This window comes from Cydia fagiglandana, chromosome 16, assembly GCF_963556715.1.
Source record: "Cydia fagiglandana chromosome 16, ilCydFagi1.1, whole genome shotgun sequence".
Lineage (NCBI taxonomy): Eukaryota > Metazoa > Arthropoda > Insecta > Lepidoptera > Tortricidae > Cydia > Cydia fagiglandana.
Window position 1 is genome coordinate 4,183,167 of NC_085947.1, and position 17,097 is coordinate 4,200,263.

The window sequence follows — 17,097 nt, forward strand, 5'->3', positions numbered from 1 at the left end:
TGAGATAGCAATATCACTTGCTCCCTCTAACGCATAAATGCGTCCCTCGTTGGCGTTGCGGTTGGCCCAACGTGAAGATGAGCCTTAACCTTTTCAGTCCGGTCACCCCTATGACTAACTAGGGAACCTGATTTTACCCCTCCTCCCAGTGGTATAAAATAATAAAACGTGTACTTACGTTTGTTGTATTGTTATACATATTAGGTTAGCTTATTACCCCCGTAAAATACCAGTTTTACCTCCACAGGGGTAATTAGGTAATTACCCCCAGGTCAGGAACCACTGGTCTAAAGAATACATTTTAAGCCATGCGAATAAGGTTCAAATTACAATGCCAAGTGAACGCAACAGGGGATACAAAGGTTATCCTTAGAGATTTTTGACTCGTTCATATAATCCTTTGAAGAACGACTCGCCATTTCCATTGGCTTTCCATAACAGCCTCCTTTTATCATTCAATTTCAACAAATGACACATACAAAACAGAACTCTACTCTCTGGGGATTAGATCGAAAGTCGACAGACACGGCAATTTTCATTTATGTCTGATTTACGAATATAAATTTGTCCCTTAGGATGACTGGTAGGCTTATTGTCGTTGAATACGATCACATTGTATGCAAAGTGGCAGTGTTGCCAACTCGGATTTTGAAAAAATGCTAGACTAATGTCTAGATTATGCCAAAATTATGCCTAAGATTTTTGAAACAAATATGCTAAAAAATGATAAAATATCACTTGAAATTAGATACTTATAACACATACTTTTTTCAAATTTACCGCCTTTTTCTACTGACAAGATCTGCTTGACCAATTTTATAATATAGTCCTTTGACGTCCATCCGTCCACAAAAGTCAAAATTCATATGAAAATATGAACCACATAAGGCGATGGCGCATATTGTTGCTGCCAAGTTGGTTTGGTGCAAACTTGGCTTAGACTAAATTATGCTAAAAAATATGCCAGATGCTAAATGGAAAATTTTGGTGCCAAAGCGAGTGAAAATATGCCAGATCTGGCATCATTTATGCCAAGTTGGCAACACTGCAAAGTGGGATAAGCGTATGCTGATTTCTATGGAGTTGGATTCGGGTTTGATTGCTAGCATTTTAGGCGGAAAATTGCTTTCTTTACTAGGAGTAAAAATGTCATATAATATGTGCCGTGAATATTGGCTTTTTTATTTTTGCGATTTTCATACGGCATGAAAGTAGGTATGAAAAATTGAAAATGTCTATAATGCGTGATGGCACCCACAACAACAATTATATGGAACTTTTTGAAATTCCTACTAAAATTATAAACGCGAAAGTAACTCTTGTTTGTCTGTTACCTCCTTGAACCGATTTTGGATTAAATTTTGTACGCAGTTTGAAGCCCTAGGAAGGATATATAGGATAGTTTTTTTTAATCATCATCATTCGCAGGCAGAAGCTAGAGTACTTTTATTATTGTAACTCCATATTTTTAAGTTCGTTATTTTATCTAGTTATGTACACCTAGCTAAGGGCCACATCTGGCGTCTTTCAAGCGTCGGCGTCTGTCGGCGTCTGGTCAGCGCTATGGAAAATGACGTCGCTGCGCAGTTGCGTCGACGTTGCGTCGAGCAGCGGCCATAGAATTGTAGACGCCGACGCTCGAAAGACGCCAGATGTGGGGGGGCCCTAAGATCACATGTCGCAGACGAAGGTCATGAAAAGAAGACACACAATAAAATGTAATTACTGTATTCATTATAACATATAATACTTAAGGACACTGGTTACAAAATACTGAAAATGTCTTAGGTATCTATATTGGCGTGTACATTCACCTGCAATAATATGTTACACAACAAAGACCGCAAAAATATCTGACACGATCGTATTTGTAGAGCCATAAGAGCGTGTCACATATTTTTGCGGCCTTCGAAGAGTAACATATTATTGCAGGTGGTACAGTTGTCATCAATTATATCGGACGTAATACCAGTATAATAAATAACTGAAACAACTTGCTTATAATTATCTTAATAGGTAGTTAGGCACTCTGTTGTCAAGGTTTAACACATTTTAATTTCCACCGTAGTGTAGATATTTATAGCTGTACTGTATTATCGCGATCAATATGGCATGCAAAAAAATGTAGATGGTCTAGCCGCAAGGTGTTTTTCAAACTTTTTCATGACGCGACCCCCTTAGTACGAACAAAATGTTTCGCTTATGTATTGTTTCAAGGCTGGCAGAGCCTTCGCGACCTCCCAGGGGACCTTTACAGTTTGAAAAACACAGGTCTAGCGAACATTTCTGACAACAAAAAGTCGCGAATTAGTAGTAGGTTCGATATTCGTACACGCGCACATTTATCGAATTTATTTAAGACAGCATTTATTTAATGAAAGTAATAGTTGGCAATACCATGCTTTAAGTAGTATGCAAGATGTAGAAAGTACCAACGGAATAATATACTAAATAGAAAAGTAGATCTTCTAAGACAATAGTCCTCACAATCACCATTAATATTATTTTCACACAGCGTGTTAGTAATCGTAATAAGAGTTCAATCATAATATTATAAGCTCTTTAAAATCAATGTTCAAAGGAAACCTGAATAATACCTTTTGAACGCCACAGACGGCAATTGACGTCAACGCAAAATCGTGACAACGACGCCAAAGACTGCATTTGACGTCGATCGTTTTTTGATGAAAATCTACTGAACATCCCACGTTTAGGCTGGCATTATTTATTCACAAAACCAAATTTTACCCCCGTGGCGTCAGTGACACGGCAAAGGGACGCGCCGTTTGGCGTTCAAAAGATTAAATAAATCATTATCTTATTCTATTCACTAAAAGTAAATAATTGTTATGAACTAGATAATTTGTAACAGTATGCTGAATTAAATAAAAGGATGTAAACGTACGCTTATGTATATCAAAAGAATCATACGTTTTGTCAAATGCTAAATAGGACGAATTATCACAAAATTGGCGTTATTTTACATTCATTAACAATATTAAAATAACAAATGTTATTTAACTATTTTATTAAGTCTATTTCTAGTTAACAATCATAAGTATGTCATTAGGTTTAATAAAGTTAAGTAATTAACGATTTAATAAATGCATAAGTAATTATGAAAATGCGCACTCTTAGTCAGGTAGTGATGCAAAAATGAAAAAAAAAACTATACATTTTAAAAACAGAGCAAAGTATACTTAGTTGGTTACAAGTTTCGATTCTCTAAATGGTGCGTTCATATTGTCATAATCATAGCAAAAATCTGTAGAATTTAAATTTTAGAAGTACTTAATTCAATATTCCCGCATTAACTTTATGGCACTTTCATGTCCAAATATTATAGGTACATTAAATTTTATAAAGGTTCACTGTTTTATAATATAATTTGCGCTTGAACCATAGGTATACTCTGTTATCGCAGCTTAACCCACTCATCACCCATGACGCACCTGGTGCGTCACTATAGTTATTTTATTATTAATACTTACAGATAAAAATGCCCATGAGTTCTGAAAAATCGCGTCTCTTTCTGAGGAAAAAATGTTTAAAAGTACCTATATCTTAAATTTGAATAACCTATTAAACAGCTCTTGCGCAATCATTTCGATGAAGATACATGAATCGCTTGTCTGACCTTATCCTAAAGGGCAATCTTATTAAGATCTATTAGTTATAGTATAGTCACGTACTAAAGAGCTGTAGGATAATTTCCAACTCACGTGTTAATTGTCTATTGACAAAGTATAAGTTTTGCACCATTGCCTGTCACCGTTAAAACGTTAGCTAAATTTTATTGCATGGAAAGTTTCATAGTCACCTGAGTCACGGGCTGAGTAATGCTGATCAGTTACCGTAAATGGCCCTTAATGGCCCTAATATTCAATAAAGGCCTGTGCACACCGGCTGCGTATGCGTGACGTGTACGTGCGCGTGCGGCGTTGTAGTATACAGATCCTTATGAGAGACGGCACACCGCTTGCGTGACGTATGCGTGTGCGGCTCCAGCATTTTAGCGCACGCGCACGTGCACGTCACGCACACGCAAGCCGGTGTGCACAGGCCTTAAGATACGAATACGTTTAAAAAATCCTAACATTTATAAATAAGCAAGCACAACTTGCGCCAACGCTAACACGAAAGCGAGGCCAACTATCTTATCCGCCGAAGACACTCGCGGTGGACGCACGTAATACGCGTCATATAGGGTGTTCCAGAACGTCATACGGCCGGAGTGGGGGTTGACTCGGCCGGATTCCTGGAGGGTGACGAGGGCAGTCGAAGAGTCGCCAGCGTAGTAGAGGTAGTTGAAAGCGCCGGCGGTTACAGGTAACCAGGTCACTTGGTCGTTGGTGGGCTCTCTGGAAAATGAAGGGTTAAAGTTAGGTATATTTTGTGCTTGATGATTTTTATGCAGTTGAATTTTATTGTTTTAAATAATATTGCAAGGTTTATACGTTTGATCGGTCTGTTTTTAATGATTATTATTTGTGTTAAATTTAGAAGATCAAATGGATTTGGAATGAAACAATCTGTCAAGTACAAGATAATTTTGAAATAATTAATTATGTTTGTGGTTTAATGTTGGAAAAGTGACATTAAAATCTAGCTTGTGGTCAATCTACGGTAAAATAACATAAAATAGGTATATAGTTTTCTAATAATCATAATAGGAACTATAGGAAGTATGAACCATCGTGGCAAACAATAACATTTTAATCAATGAAACTCTAATAATGCGAATTATTATGATAATACTAATAAAAGCTAAAGTTTAGCAACTAAGTTAAACGGGTAATTTAACAAAAAAATATATAACTGACAGTTTTGAGCAACAGCTGTAAAGAGTACGTTGTTAGTCTTTTTGTATTTTTTACCTTTAATCAACAAAACTGGAGACCTAAATTCGTGAGTTCAAATGTTTATTTAGCTTTAACATCAAAATAAACACCGTGAAAAATCAACAACCTAGTTTCCATCACTAAGTAAACTGTCGAAAAGGGGTCATTAAACTTTTATCAGCTCACCCGGTGTTGGCGAAGGATACGAAGCGCCTGACTAGAGACGACCTGGCGTTCTCATCCTCCGGCTTCAGGTCGTAATCGAACAGGTAGTTCAGAACAGCGCCGTGCCAGACTCCGTCGATCGGGATCTGATGGTAGATCCAATCGGAATTCCTCGTACCTCTGTATGTGAACTCCAAGAGTCTCACGGCAGCTCTTGAGGTTAACGCTCTTTCCCTCGCCCCTCTTATCACAGACACAACCACTGCCGTATCTCCATGATAGTTCAAGAAATCTGTTATCGTCTCCATATTCACTGCTCTGTTATCCCAGTAGAACGTTCTTATATTGTTAGCTACAAGGGTTTTGTTGGTTGTTGCATTGAATCCTAAATCTACCGGGATGAAGTCTGTGAAATTCGTTTGCATTCTTTCAAGCCATCCCTCGTTAACCGCTTCGGCTGCTCTGATCGTGCCTTCTCTGTCCGTGTATCCGGCTATAAAAGGAATGTGGCTGTAGTTGCCAGATCTTAACAAGTCAATGGGAGCTTCAGTGAGGAAAGTGTCGTTGAGAGCTTTGTTTTCAATGCATGGAGCGAAAAGGACGGAGTTGTTCAGGAAACTAAGGCTCTGTAATGCTGGAGCCAAGAGGGATACGTCAGTTGCGACTATTTTGCTAGCCAGTCCCCCTGGAGTCTCCCCCGTGTAACTGAGCTGTTCTGCAAAAACTTGGGCATATTTTAGAGGTTCGTAAGCAATAGCCCATGGTGCTAAAGCAGAACCACTCTGCGTTATAGCTTTATGAACTAAATTGGTTGCTAACGGAGATAGTGTGATCAGATCTACCATAGCCGCTCCCGAACCATGTCCAAATAGAAGCACATTGTTCGGATCACCGCCGAATCCTGCAATATTATCCCGTATCCATTTTAATCCTTGCACTACATCCTTTAATCCTGCATTGCCTGGCGCTTCAGGCACACCCAAGCATAAGAATCCAAAGATAGACAATCTGTAATTCATGGTCACCACAACCACGTCAGATTCAACGAGTCTTCTGTAAGAGTACTGCTTGATGTCGATAGAAGAGTACTCATCTCCGAGTAGGATGACCATGACTGGTTTGGGCGTGGTGACGTTCTTTGTGTGGATGTTGAGGACCAGACAGTCCTCCACGCCTACGATTCCTCGGGGGGTGGGATGGGCGCATATGACTGTCCTGTCGATGGCATGGAAGACGCCAGGATATGCTGCTGGTGGAGGCGGTGCCTGGAAATGAGAAAATATATATTAAATGACTAAGATAGGTTGATTACACAAAAATGCTCTCTAAATAGGCTATTCACTTTTGGCAGAACAGACTAATTGATCCCATCAAAAACAATTTCATGTAAAATGTTGCCAAGACGAAACTATAAGGCTCGCACTGTCAAAAAGTTATCAGATCTCTTGTAGAGCCAAGCTTCTAACTTCACAAACTCTACACCTTAGTCAAAACATGTGGCTTGGCAGATTCCGTAAACTATTTAGAAAGTTAGAATGGAGAGCGCTCACAGGAAAATATAGTGTGAGAAGGCCTGCCAGACTAAGATAATAATGTGATAATCTTTACGGAGAAAAACTAGGATAAAATAAAAAGGCAAGCTAGCATTTGTTACATCCTAATAGGCAGTTCTTACAATTACCTAAAACTTTTTTTGACATCGTTTAAACATGCCACTCCCTGTTGCAATTACTCCCCCCTCCCTCCCTGTAGCGGTTATCAAAGATAGTAGAATGAGTACCAACAAACAAACGATAGTTAGATAAGATAAAATGTCCAAATCCGGAGTGAGTGCATACTTCCTACAGATTTCAGAGAAAAAGTCTTCAAAGATGTATGATTTTATCCACGTGATAAAATACCTGTCACTTTTTAACACCGTGGGATAGAATGTGTGTGACGGACTCCGTTTTATTATACTGTCATGTAGACAAGAACGACCATCATATCCGTACGGGTAGGTACCTCAGATTCTTTTGCCACAAAAAATGTAGTTTTAAAGCATCTTGATGGTATGCAGAATGTTATCAAGTCCAAATGTTTACAAAACATTTTGCACAATCGAAGTCAAAGATATGTTTACATTTTTCGCCTTATTACAAAGGGATAAGGTGCATAAGTGTAAACAATGCTTTGACTTTGACTGTACACGGTACCTGACTGCTATGCTGACAGTTGCGTACTCGTTTCTTTTCTAGTAACATTTGATCCCTAAATTCCAAATAGATTTTGAGCGTTACCTCCAACATAATTTTCAGCGAGCGTCAGTACTAGTCAGGTAACCTACTTAGTCCCAGAGTATTTTTTTCAATTTGTATTTAGAACCTTATTTTATTCAATTATAGACTATAGTTCAAAATTCGATTCGAATTTAAAAAGACATTGGGACTTAGGGGGTTAAGTTGAAGGTTTGAACATTGGTAGAGAGGTGAGCTGGGAATAGGTTATATGTACTTGTATTATAGTTTACCTTAAATACCGGGTGTGGCCTGTAACACGAGCAAATAATTAAAACATAGATTGTACTCCTCAAACGGTGACACTTTTGATCAATAACTTTTAAAAATTATGAAGTATTTAGACTCCCTATTTTTCATACAAAATAAATATTATCTTCAATGGACGCCATCGCCACGCCATATCATTGTGATTGACGCTGCTTGTCAAGTTGTCAAGCCTTAAACATAACAAAATTCGCAATACATTGCGTCTTTGAATAACTTCTAAAGTGTATCAAACTACAAGTTATTTTTAATAGTCGCTGAACAAAATGTTGATCAGTATGAGGAGTACAGCCTACAGTTAAATTTTTTGCTCATGTTACAGGCCACACCCGGTATAAGTCAACCTTATTGTACCTACTTAGATCACAGATGCGCACGGTATGCCGGTGAATAAACCCAGCCTGGAAGCGTAAATTGATATAAACATCGCTCTTTTTTAAACAACGCAAAATGAGTGAAAGAACTACCTTTCCAAGCAAAAACGCATCATGACCAAAAAACAACGTATTCCAATTTGAATCATACCCCGTTCATAATAAGAACGAGTTTTAAATGGCACGAGTGGTGACTTTCCTTTTCCTTTTGTATAGAAATATAGGCCGGTTGGGGTACCTAATTGTAAGCCGAGATCGCAAAAAAGGCTATTGAAGTGGATACGCGAAGCGTAAAATTGTTGTCTCGCTCGCTCTTGCACAGTTTTGTGAGACGGAAAAGGGATGCGGATTCCTGCGTTTTGTAATTTAATGGACCCATTCTGAACAAGGCTTTTGTTTTGTGCTTTTGGTTTACCTTTCTTGTGAAAATATGGATGGGCACAGAAAACTGCCTAGTTGGTTGGCTAGGGGTTGGTCTATGATGGATGGGTAGAGTTAGACCAAGAAAAGTCTGCAGCGATTTTGTTAGCCCACTCAATTAGGGTTGCCAACCGTACTATATTATATAGTATTGTACTATATTTTGGCACTCTGTAAAAGTATATAGACTTTTGGAAAAATATATAGTACGCTAAAATACTATATTTCCGATTAAACGTATATCACGCTCATATTTAGTATTTTATCTAAAAGTACTATATTTTTTTGAAATGTACTACATTTTTGATGCCTTATTCTAGAAAATCCTATATTCCACCAAAAAAAAGTTGGCAACCCTACACTCAATGCATAGACGTTTGACGTTTAAAATAATACTTGCACTGCGTGGGCTATCAAAATCGCTGCAGACTTTTCTTGGTCTACCTCTAGGTATAGTGTTTAGTATTTGCATAATAAAACATACTATAGTTTTCGTATTTTTTTTATATAGGAGGCAAGCGTCCACACATTACCGTCCCCCACATCCACTTGCAACACCAAAGGGCTTTGAAGTGGAAGTGAGTTGCTGGATAGAATCAGTCTGGAAATACGCAGCGTCGAACCACGTTCGATGTGTTGCCTCCCTGTCACACTTACGTACAAAATTACAAGTGCGACAGAGAGGCAACAAGTTGAATGTGGTTGGTGGTAGGCCCTCTGTTCATTACACAGTTCACCTGTGCTAAGCAGGAAGTTTCTGGAGAAACATACATTTGTGGACTGCCAACCATCAGTGGTTAAGATGTATTTTTAGGGTTCCGTACCCAAAGGGTAAAACGGAGACTTAGGGTCGGTTGCACCAAACTGTTCGTATCGTTAAAGAGTTCGCTAAATTTTTATGTATGGAAAGTTTCATAGTAAGGCGCCGGGGCGCGCCGGCTGACGTTGATCAGTCTGTCAAATGTGGTTGGTGCAACTGGCCCTAAGACTGCTGTCCGTCCGTCCGTCTGTCACCAGGCTGTATCTCACGAACCGTGATAGCTAGGCAGTTGAAATTTTCACAGATGATGTACCTATTTCTGTTGTCGCTATAACAACAAATACTAACTTTTTAGACAGAATAAAATAAAGATTTCAGTGGGGCTCCCATACAACAAACGTGATTTTTGACCGAAGTTAAGCAACGTCGGGCGGGGTCAGAACTTGGATGGGTGACCGTTTTTTTTTTGCCTTTTTTTTTGCATTATGATACGGAACCCTTCGTGCGCGAGTCCGACTCGCACTTGCCCGGTTTTTTTTAATTAATTACTTTAATACTATAATGGTAATTTTAATACTATAATGTAATATACCACATAAGTGCTTTGGTGTCATACTGTTAATTTATGTGTAAAGTTTAATAAATAAAATAAATAATTAAATCTTTAGTAAATTCACAAGACAAATACCACAAATGGCACAAATTTTATAATATGCAAGTTAACGCTGAATCCTCAACTTTTGGATATAAATATAAGTAATACCTAACTTAGATAATACGTTTTGTCATATAAGTAATTTGCGCAAACTTTGAATTAAGTAGTTGAAACACGTAGATGACATGTTGTTATAACTTTTCAGACGAACGGAGATACTTTTAAAAGGTAGAGATGCTTAGGACGTTTCTGTGTTTGCTTACATTAAATAAAATGTGCCGCTATTTAAATAAATACGGAATCTTAACGCCCGACCATAACCAGAATAATTGGCAGTCAAAGTAGAATTCATGGTTTAAGAAAATAAAATTGAATTATTTTCGTTTTAAAATTGAACGAAACACAACAGAAGCAACTTTGTTTTATTTAACAATTAATACAATTCTTCAAATTTCATTGAAGGTAATATTTGTACTAGTACAGTCTCCTGCAATAATATGTTACACAAGGAAGGTTGCAAAAATCTCCAACACGATCTTAAAGGCCTGTGCACACCGGCTGCGTGTGCGTGACGTGTACGTGTGGCGTTGTAGTATACTGATCCTTATGAGAGACGGCACACCGCTTGCGTGACGTGTGCGCGTGCGGCTTCATTTTAGCGCACGCGCACGTCACGCACACGCAATCCGGTGTTCACAGGCCTTAAATCTAGAGCCACAAGAGCGTGTCACATATTTTTGCGGCATTCGAAGATTATCATATTATTGCAGTTGACTGTTATGTAGTACCGTGGGACGCTACTGATAGGTTATGCTTATAGCTTTTCGTACAACATTAAATGCGAGCGTGACGTACCGGGAGAAATGTACAATAAATGTTATATTTATAAGTATTTAAAAAACAGAATATCCTTCCGAGTCGATTTAAAAAACCTGGCAATTTTTTTACTAAAATTGTAATATTTTCATAGACTTTGACATTCGATGACCGCACGGAACTACCAGCAGAATGCCAATGCCAATAACGTTTGAAAACCGAACCAATAAAAACTACGTCACGTTGTCTCTAGTTTAAACGTTATGCGCTATATTTTAAGAGTGATTTTTGATTGATAACAAGAAAGAATTTGGTAAATATTTTGAGATGGGACGTAACTGTATGCCCACGCCTGTGTGTTAATATACAGATAATAAAGCATATAGCAACGTCCAGGAGTGTGTAGTGTATGATGTCATTTGACGTAACCGCAGTCAGGCGTGGCTCACTCCGCGATTTCGTCGCTTTGCTACAGGTAGCTAAAAGTACATCCGTTCCGCCCCAATTTTGGGGTTTGCCATAAACGTGGCCACTGACGAGCCTTCCAACAGTCCAAATAGCGTGGCTGCAATCCAAAATCGGTCCGTGAATGTCAAAAACGTACAATGTTTAATATTAGGATGCCTTCCATTTGGATGAATCCATTGTAACGGCATCCATTTGGAAGGCTCGTCAGTGGCCTGCTTAAGCCGCGCGTGGCGCTGTCGCCACCTAGCGGCCATATCTGTGCTGATCGTAACAGACACGTTTTGTTAGAGAGTGAGTCTTCTGTACCTAGTACTATTAATTATTCTGTGCCGCAGTGGATTCTATCTTCTTTTTTGCGCGCGACCTTGCGTGGAATGATGATGATGGATAGAAACTTTCCTATGTCCTTCCCTGGGCCTCAATCTATCTCAATTTCAAAGGAGCCCGCAGTAAAGATAAGGCTTGTGCATAAATCACGTGAGGTTCGATGGGGGAGGGGGAGGTCACGAAAAAATCACGATAGATCACGTTAGAAGAGGGGGGTATAAGAAAATTTCACGTGTATTTTTCTACAGTGAATGAAAGTAAGAAAAAAAAACCTACCACATGAGTAGATACTTTTTCTCGGTTTCGTTAAACATAAATCTTCACTCTGAGATTCAAAATAGCGAGCCTATTTAACGAAAATAAAAAAATAAACAAGATTTTCCATATACAATACTATTTATCTTAAAATTAGGACGAATGAAAAAATTACAAAAAAAAAACGTGAGGTTGTGTGGGGGGAGGGGGGTAGCCAAAAACCTCACCAAATATTACCAATATTAAATATTATCAGATGGGTTACTGTACGGTAACCGATGGTCATCTTGCTTATAATCTCGTCTGCCAAGATGTTTCGGCAGGAAAAACCTTGGCAGACTTATATATTTCTAAAATGGGGGTTCATACCTACCAACTGGAATTGGTTTCATGGTGGTATCAGATGGGTTAGTGTAGGGTAACCGATGCCGACCTTGCTTACACAATCTCGTCTGCCATGGTGTTACGGCAGGAAAAGCCTTGGCAGACTTATATATTCCTGAAATGAGGGTTCATACCTACCGACTGGAATTGGTTTCATGGCGGTATCAGATGGGTTAGTGTACGGTAACCGATGGTCATCTTGTTTATAATCTCGTCTGCCAAGGTGTTTCGGCAGGAAAAACCTTGGCAGACTTATATATTCCTGACATGAGGGTTCATACCTACCGACTGGAATTGGTTTCATGGTGGTATCAGATGGGTTAAATTAGGGGTCCCGCTGGCCACCTTTGAGAGCGTCTGCCAAGCACTTCCGGCAAAAAAAATACTGGCAGACTTCGCTTTTATGTGTCTACATGTAAATTTCTAACTGCTGCCATAACTATTATTTCGGTATCAGATGGGTTAAATCAGCCCCCTTTTTTCGCACCGGAAGTGGCCTTCTTTTTCGTACTTTCGGCAAGTTCCGCCGTGGCAGACTATCGAATTCGGACTTAGCATCACTTTTATGGGAAACCATTGTGCATTTCATCGTGGTATCAAGTCGGTTAGAAAATTTGCGGCCGGCTCTTCTACTATAAGGTTGACATTAAATTGACACGTTTTTTGTGATCGATAATTCGTACCGTACTATGCCTGGAAAAGCGTCAATGAATTTAAAATACTATGAAAATGATTAATAAGTACAATCCACATTTGGCGTAAAACTTTATTTCTAAACCGTACCGATAATAAAATGAAGTACAATTATCAGAGTTGGCATTCTTATATTCGGCAACAACAGCATAGATGTTGTTTCGTTAGACGAAGGACAGTCAGCAAGGTCAAAAGACTCTGCATTTATTGTGCCAAAGAGAATAGAGTGTATAGAGGCGGATTGTCAAATTAAATTATGTAGGTAGCCACTGTAAATTTACTGCCATCATCCATACTCGCCACAGAATAAATAATATTAGTAAGTACTAGGTACCTACAGATGACTCACTCTCTAACAAAACGCGTCTGTCACGATCAGCACAGATATGGCCGCTAGGTGGCGACAGCGCCACGCTCGGCTTATGGAAAACCCCAAAATTGGGGTCGAACGGATGTACTTTTAGCTACCTGTAGCAAAGCGACGAAATCGCGGAGTGAGCCACGCCTGACCTCGCGTGATTTGTGCACAACCCCATAGGGAAAAAGTGGTTTCAGTCCAATCTCACGAAATTTTTGTATGATGTAGATGTATTTTTGCCAATGTAACAGACAGACAGATAGGGAAGAGAGATAGAGCATAATATTTATAATATTAGTAGGGATTAACCGAGCGAATGCTTTCGTATTTATTTATGTTTATTTATGTCCTCTTCAGAATGCATTTCTCAACTGGCTTCCGTTAAATTTTGTGGGCAGACTCAACATTATGGAATCTTTGTGTCGATCCAAGTATAAGAAAATTTTCAAAATGGCGGAGCACTGGTGGTTCTCGAAGTCGACAGCTCACAGAGTCCCTAGTTAACTATGTATGTAGATAGTTTACAACCTGTGCGGGCGAATTGTCCCAAACCCTTTAGAAGAAGGTCACTAGGGCTCGTAAAGGTTGCTAAAAAAACAATACAATACAGCTTAATAACAGCCGGGAATAAGGGAATCGAAATTTGTTCGCCAAGGGGGTCTCGTCATTGTGACAAAATATTGGGAAACACTGACTTATAGTGTAAAACAGGTAATTAGGTAAACAATGACACCATGCGGATCTAGATTATAATACTTAGATAGCATGTTTAAAGCATGACGAACACTAAGCTTTGTGTAATTTACACTTAGACAAAGGCATGGTGTAATAGGTACTCATTTACCTGTTTAAAATAGTAGTAATCATGTAACTCAATAAGTCGGCAAACGTACCTACTATTCTATGTATTAAGGTAGCCACTGACGAGCCTTCCAACAGTCCAAATAGCGTGGCTGCAATCCAAAATCGGTCCGTGAATGTCAAAAACGTACAATGTTTAATATTAGGATGCCGTCCATTTGGATGAATCCATAGTAACGGCATCCATTTGGAAGGCTCGTCAGTGGCCTGCTTAAGTCGGCAAACGTACCTACTATTCTATGTATTAAGGTAGCCACTGACGAGCCTTCCAACAGTCCAAATAGCGTGGCTGCAATCCAAAATCGGTCCGTGAATGTCAAAAACGTACAATGTTTAATATTAGGATGCCGTCCATTTGGATGAATCCATTGAAACGGCATCCATTTGGAAGGCTCGTCAGTGGCCTGCTTTAAGTAAGTACTCCTACTAGCAAACGGTTTTTGAGCAAAGTTTAATTGAAGTAGTACTTAATTATTAACCATCGAATAGATACCTAGTGACAGCCAAAGTAAAATAAAGTAGAGTAAAAAATATTTATTGTACACAAGGATTTAGGAAGAATCATAAAAATTAATTAGTATTAAAAATAAAGACAGTTATGTGTTATGTAGATTTAAAGCACTTACAATCATGGTTGTACCGGTTCATACACTAGGCGCAGTCTGTCACGTAGGTAGGTAACCAATTCAGCTACGAATTATCAATGACTTGGTTTTTGCGAAATGCCAATAAAACACTATACATTTAATGAAATTACTAAATAAGTAGTTAATCACCTTAATTAGATAACAAAGTGACTAAGTAGTTAGTTATTCTTTATTATACATCATCATCATCATCATCAGCCTACTCTCGTCCACTTAAAAATTAAACTTTTTAAAACTTTTTAAAAATAAAGGAATGTCTCCTTTAAGTAAAATGAGCCAGCTTAAGGATTTAAGGTAGTTTCCCTCCAGGGCCCGACTTATCTTTCCACCCTGTATATAACTCCGTATAAGATAAATAAAGTCTAAGAAAAAAACGTGCCTCGGAAATCAAGAAAAAGTCATTCTAGAATAGATGGCGCCATTATCTTTGGCCTATTCTCGGCCAGATGGCGTTGACGACACCGTTTGATATTTAACAATTTTAACACATATCAGTGAAAGAACATGGGTCAGTATGGAACAATAAAAATTAAAAATCATTTATCCGTAAACATATTTTGATTAATTTATACATTTTCAATTTTAGTTTAAGTTTTAATCGCGTGTGTCGATAGATGGCAGTAAATGTACCGTGACTACAAAATTTACTTTGGCAATATTCTCTTTGCCATCACCCACACTGTCCATTGATAAACCTTATTACAAAAGGCATAAGGTCCACCGATGGACACATAAGCGTGTTGCTGTTAGTAAATACATACTTTGTACTCGTATGTGTATGATGTTTATATTGCGCCTAGGTGTTCCATAGTTATCTAACATTTTATTTGCGCACTCATTCACACGTCAGCAATGTGAACGAGATACAACACCCATTATCGTAACATAAGATATATGATAAAATGAGACAGCAATAAGTACTTGTGCATGTTTGCATTATTGTTTATCACCAGATATATAATTGATTGGAATGCGCGTGACACCTATTGATTTATGGTTTCCTATAACTTAAGGTTTATTTACTTGGAGGATATAACCAAACGGAGACGCCTTGTCTGTAATTTTCTGTACAAAACAGTCTGCAAATGTATACGTAATGTAAAAATAGCCTGGCTACTCCGTTTGGTTATATATATCCTCTAAGTTTATTTACTAAGACTTATTTCGTATATTTGATAAGTTTCTAAACTACTAAGTAAGTACTAAGATTTTACTAAGTGGATTCCATACTTACGAGTAATAGGTACTATTACTTCGTCTGCGTCTTCGATTGTGTCTTCGTCCCTACTTAATATTATAAAAGCGAATGTAAATCTGTTTGTCTATTACCTCCTCACGCTTAAACCGCTGAACCGATTGTCATAGTTGGGTACTTAATAGTACATTTCGATGCTAGTGCGGAAGGTATGTCATTACATCACGAGTACCGAGATAAATATCTTGCCACGAGCCGCAGGCGAGTGGCAAGACTCGGGACGAGTGAAGAATGACATTTCCGCACGTGTATCGAACGACGTTTTTTAATACAGTTGCGAAAAAATAAGAAATACATTGTTAATCGTACACTAAACAAAAGTGGTAACAGTGACAGCTCGGTTAGACGTCGTCTTTAAGTATATTATATCTATGGGCGTTTGACAGCTATTCCGTTCCATTCAGTCAACTTATTAAGAACGGAATTTTCAATATTGAATATTAAAAAATAAACGTTTTATAATGATGAAGAGGTAAGTAATTAAATATGAAATATGTAATATTTTTCGTATTCTTACATTAACGGTAGGTTTTTATGCTGATTACGACGTTTAAAGGAAACTAATATTAACACTCATCAATAAGTAGTCGTGAATTGGAACAAGTATAAATTTAAAAAAATTGGAAAAGTAAAAAGCACTAGTTCGAGATAACCAACTTTCCGCACGCTAAACAGCTACGTAAAGTAGCACTTTTTGAGCAACTGTATTAAAAAATATTATTGGGTATGCTGATACCTAGATTAAAGCCCGAGGAAGGTGATTCGAAATAAAATTCTTGTGAGAATGCACCTGTGAATCCTGTGATGCATAAAAAACATCCGCTATTGAAACGTCGTCTGTTCTGAGAAGGACCGACGCGAGACTCGTTGAAATAGTTATCAGTTTTTTTCCGTGCAGCAATCATTTTATACCTGGATTATCTTTAATATCACTTTATTCTACATTGTAAACAAACATGCAACTCCATTACATAACCTCACCTTGAACCGATTAGCCCCCGACGTCGAACCGGCATAATGCACTCCATAAAACACTAAATAATTCCCATCATTCGCCTGTGCACCTTGCACTTCGCCCTGCGTAGTATTCACTATGGTCTGCGCGTACGCACTTGTAAATAACAACACTATTAAATAAAACATGGCGGACGTGCGCGCGGCGCGGCGGTCGGCGATCGAATGGATAAAATAAAATGGCGGTTGGAGATACCGGGTGCGTGTGAGTTTATCAAGAATCGATCAGCGGTCCTCAAACTTAAGGCTGCAGACATTGCA

The 17,097-nt window shown here is 38.4% G+C and overlaps 2 protein-coding genes across 2 annotated transcripts in view; one reads left to right on the plus strand and one right to left on the minus strand.

Annotated features, from left to right (window-relative positions):
• LOC134671780 (transient receptor potential cation channel trpm) overlaps positions 1 to 17,097 on the plus strand; it is a 410,982-nt gene that overhangs the window by 104,924 nt on the left and 288,961 nt on the right. The window lies entirely within an intron of this gene.
• Positions 1,713 to 17,011, minus strand: LOC134671739 (carboxylic ester hydrolase-like). Its single transcript, XM_063529563.1, has 3 exons — positions 16,804 to 17,011; positions 5,028 to 6,271; positions 1,713 to 4,361 (listed from the first exon to the last, which is right to left on the minus strand). Exons 1-3 carry the CDS (start codon positions 16,963 to 16,965, stop codon positions 4,100 to 4,102), a joined length of 1,668 nt encoding a protein of 555 aa, XP_063385633.1. The 5' UTR covers positions 16,966 to 17,011; the 3' UTR covers positions 1,713 to 4,099.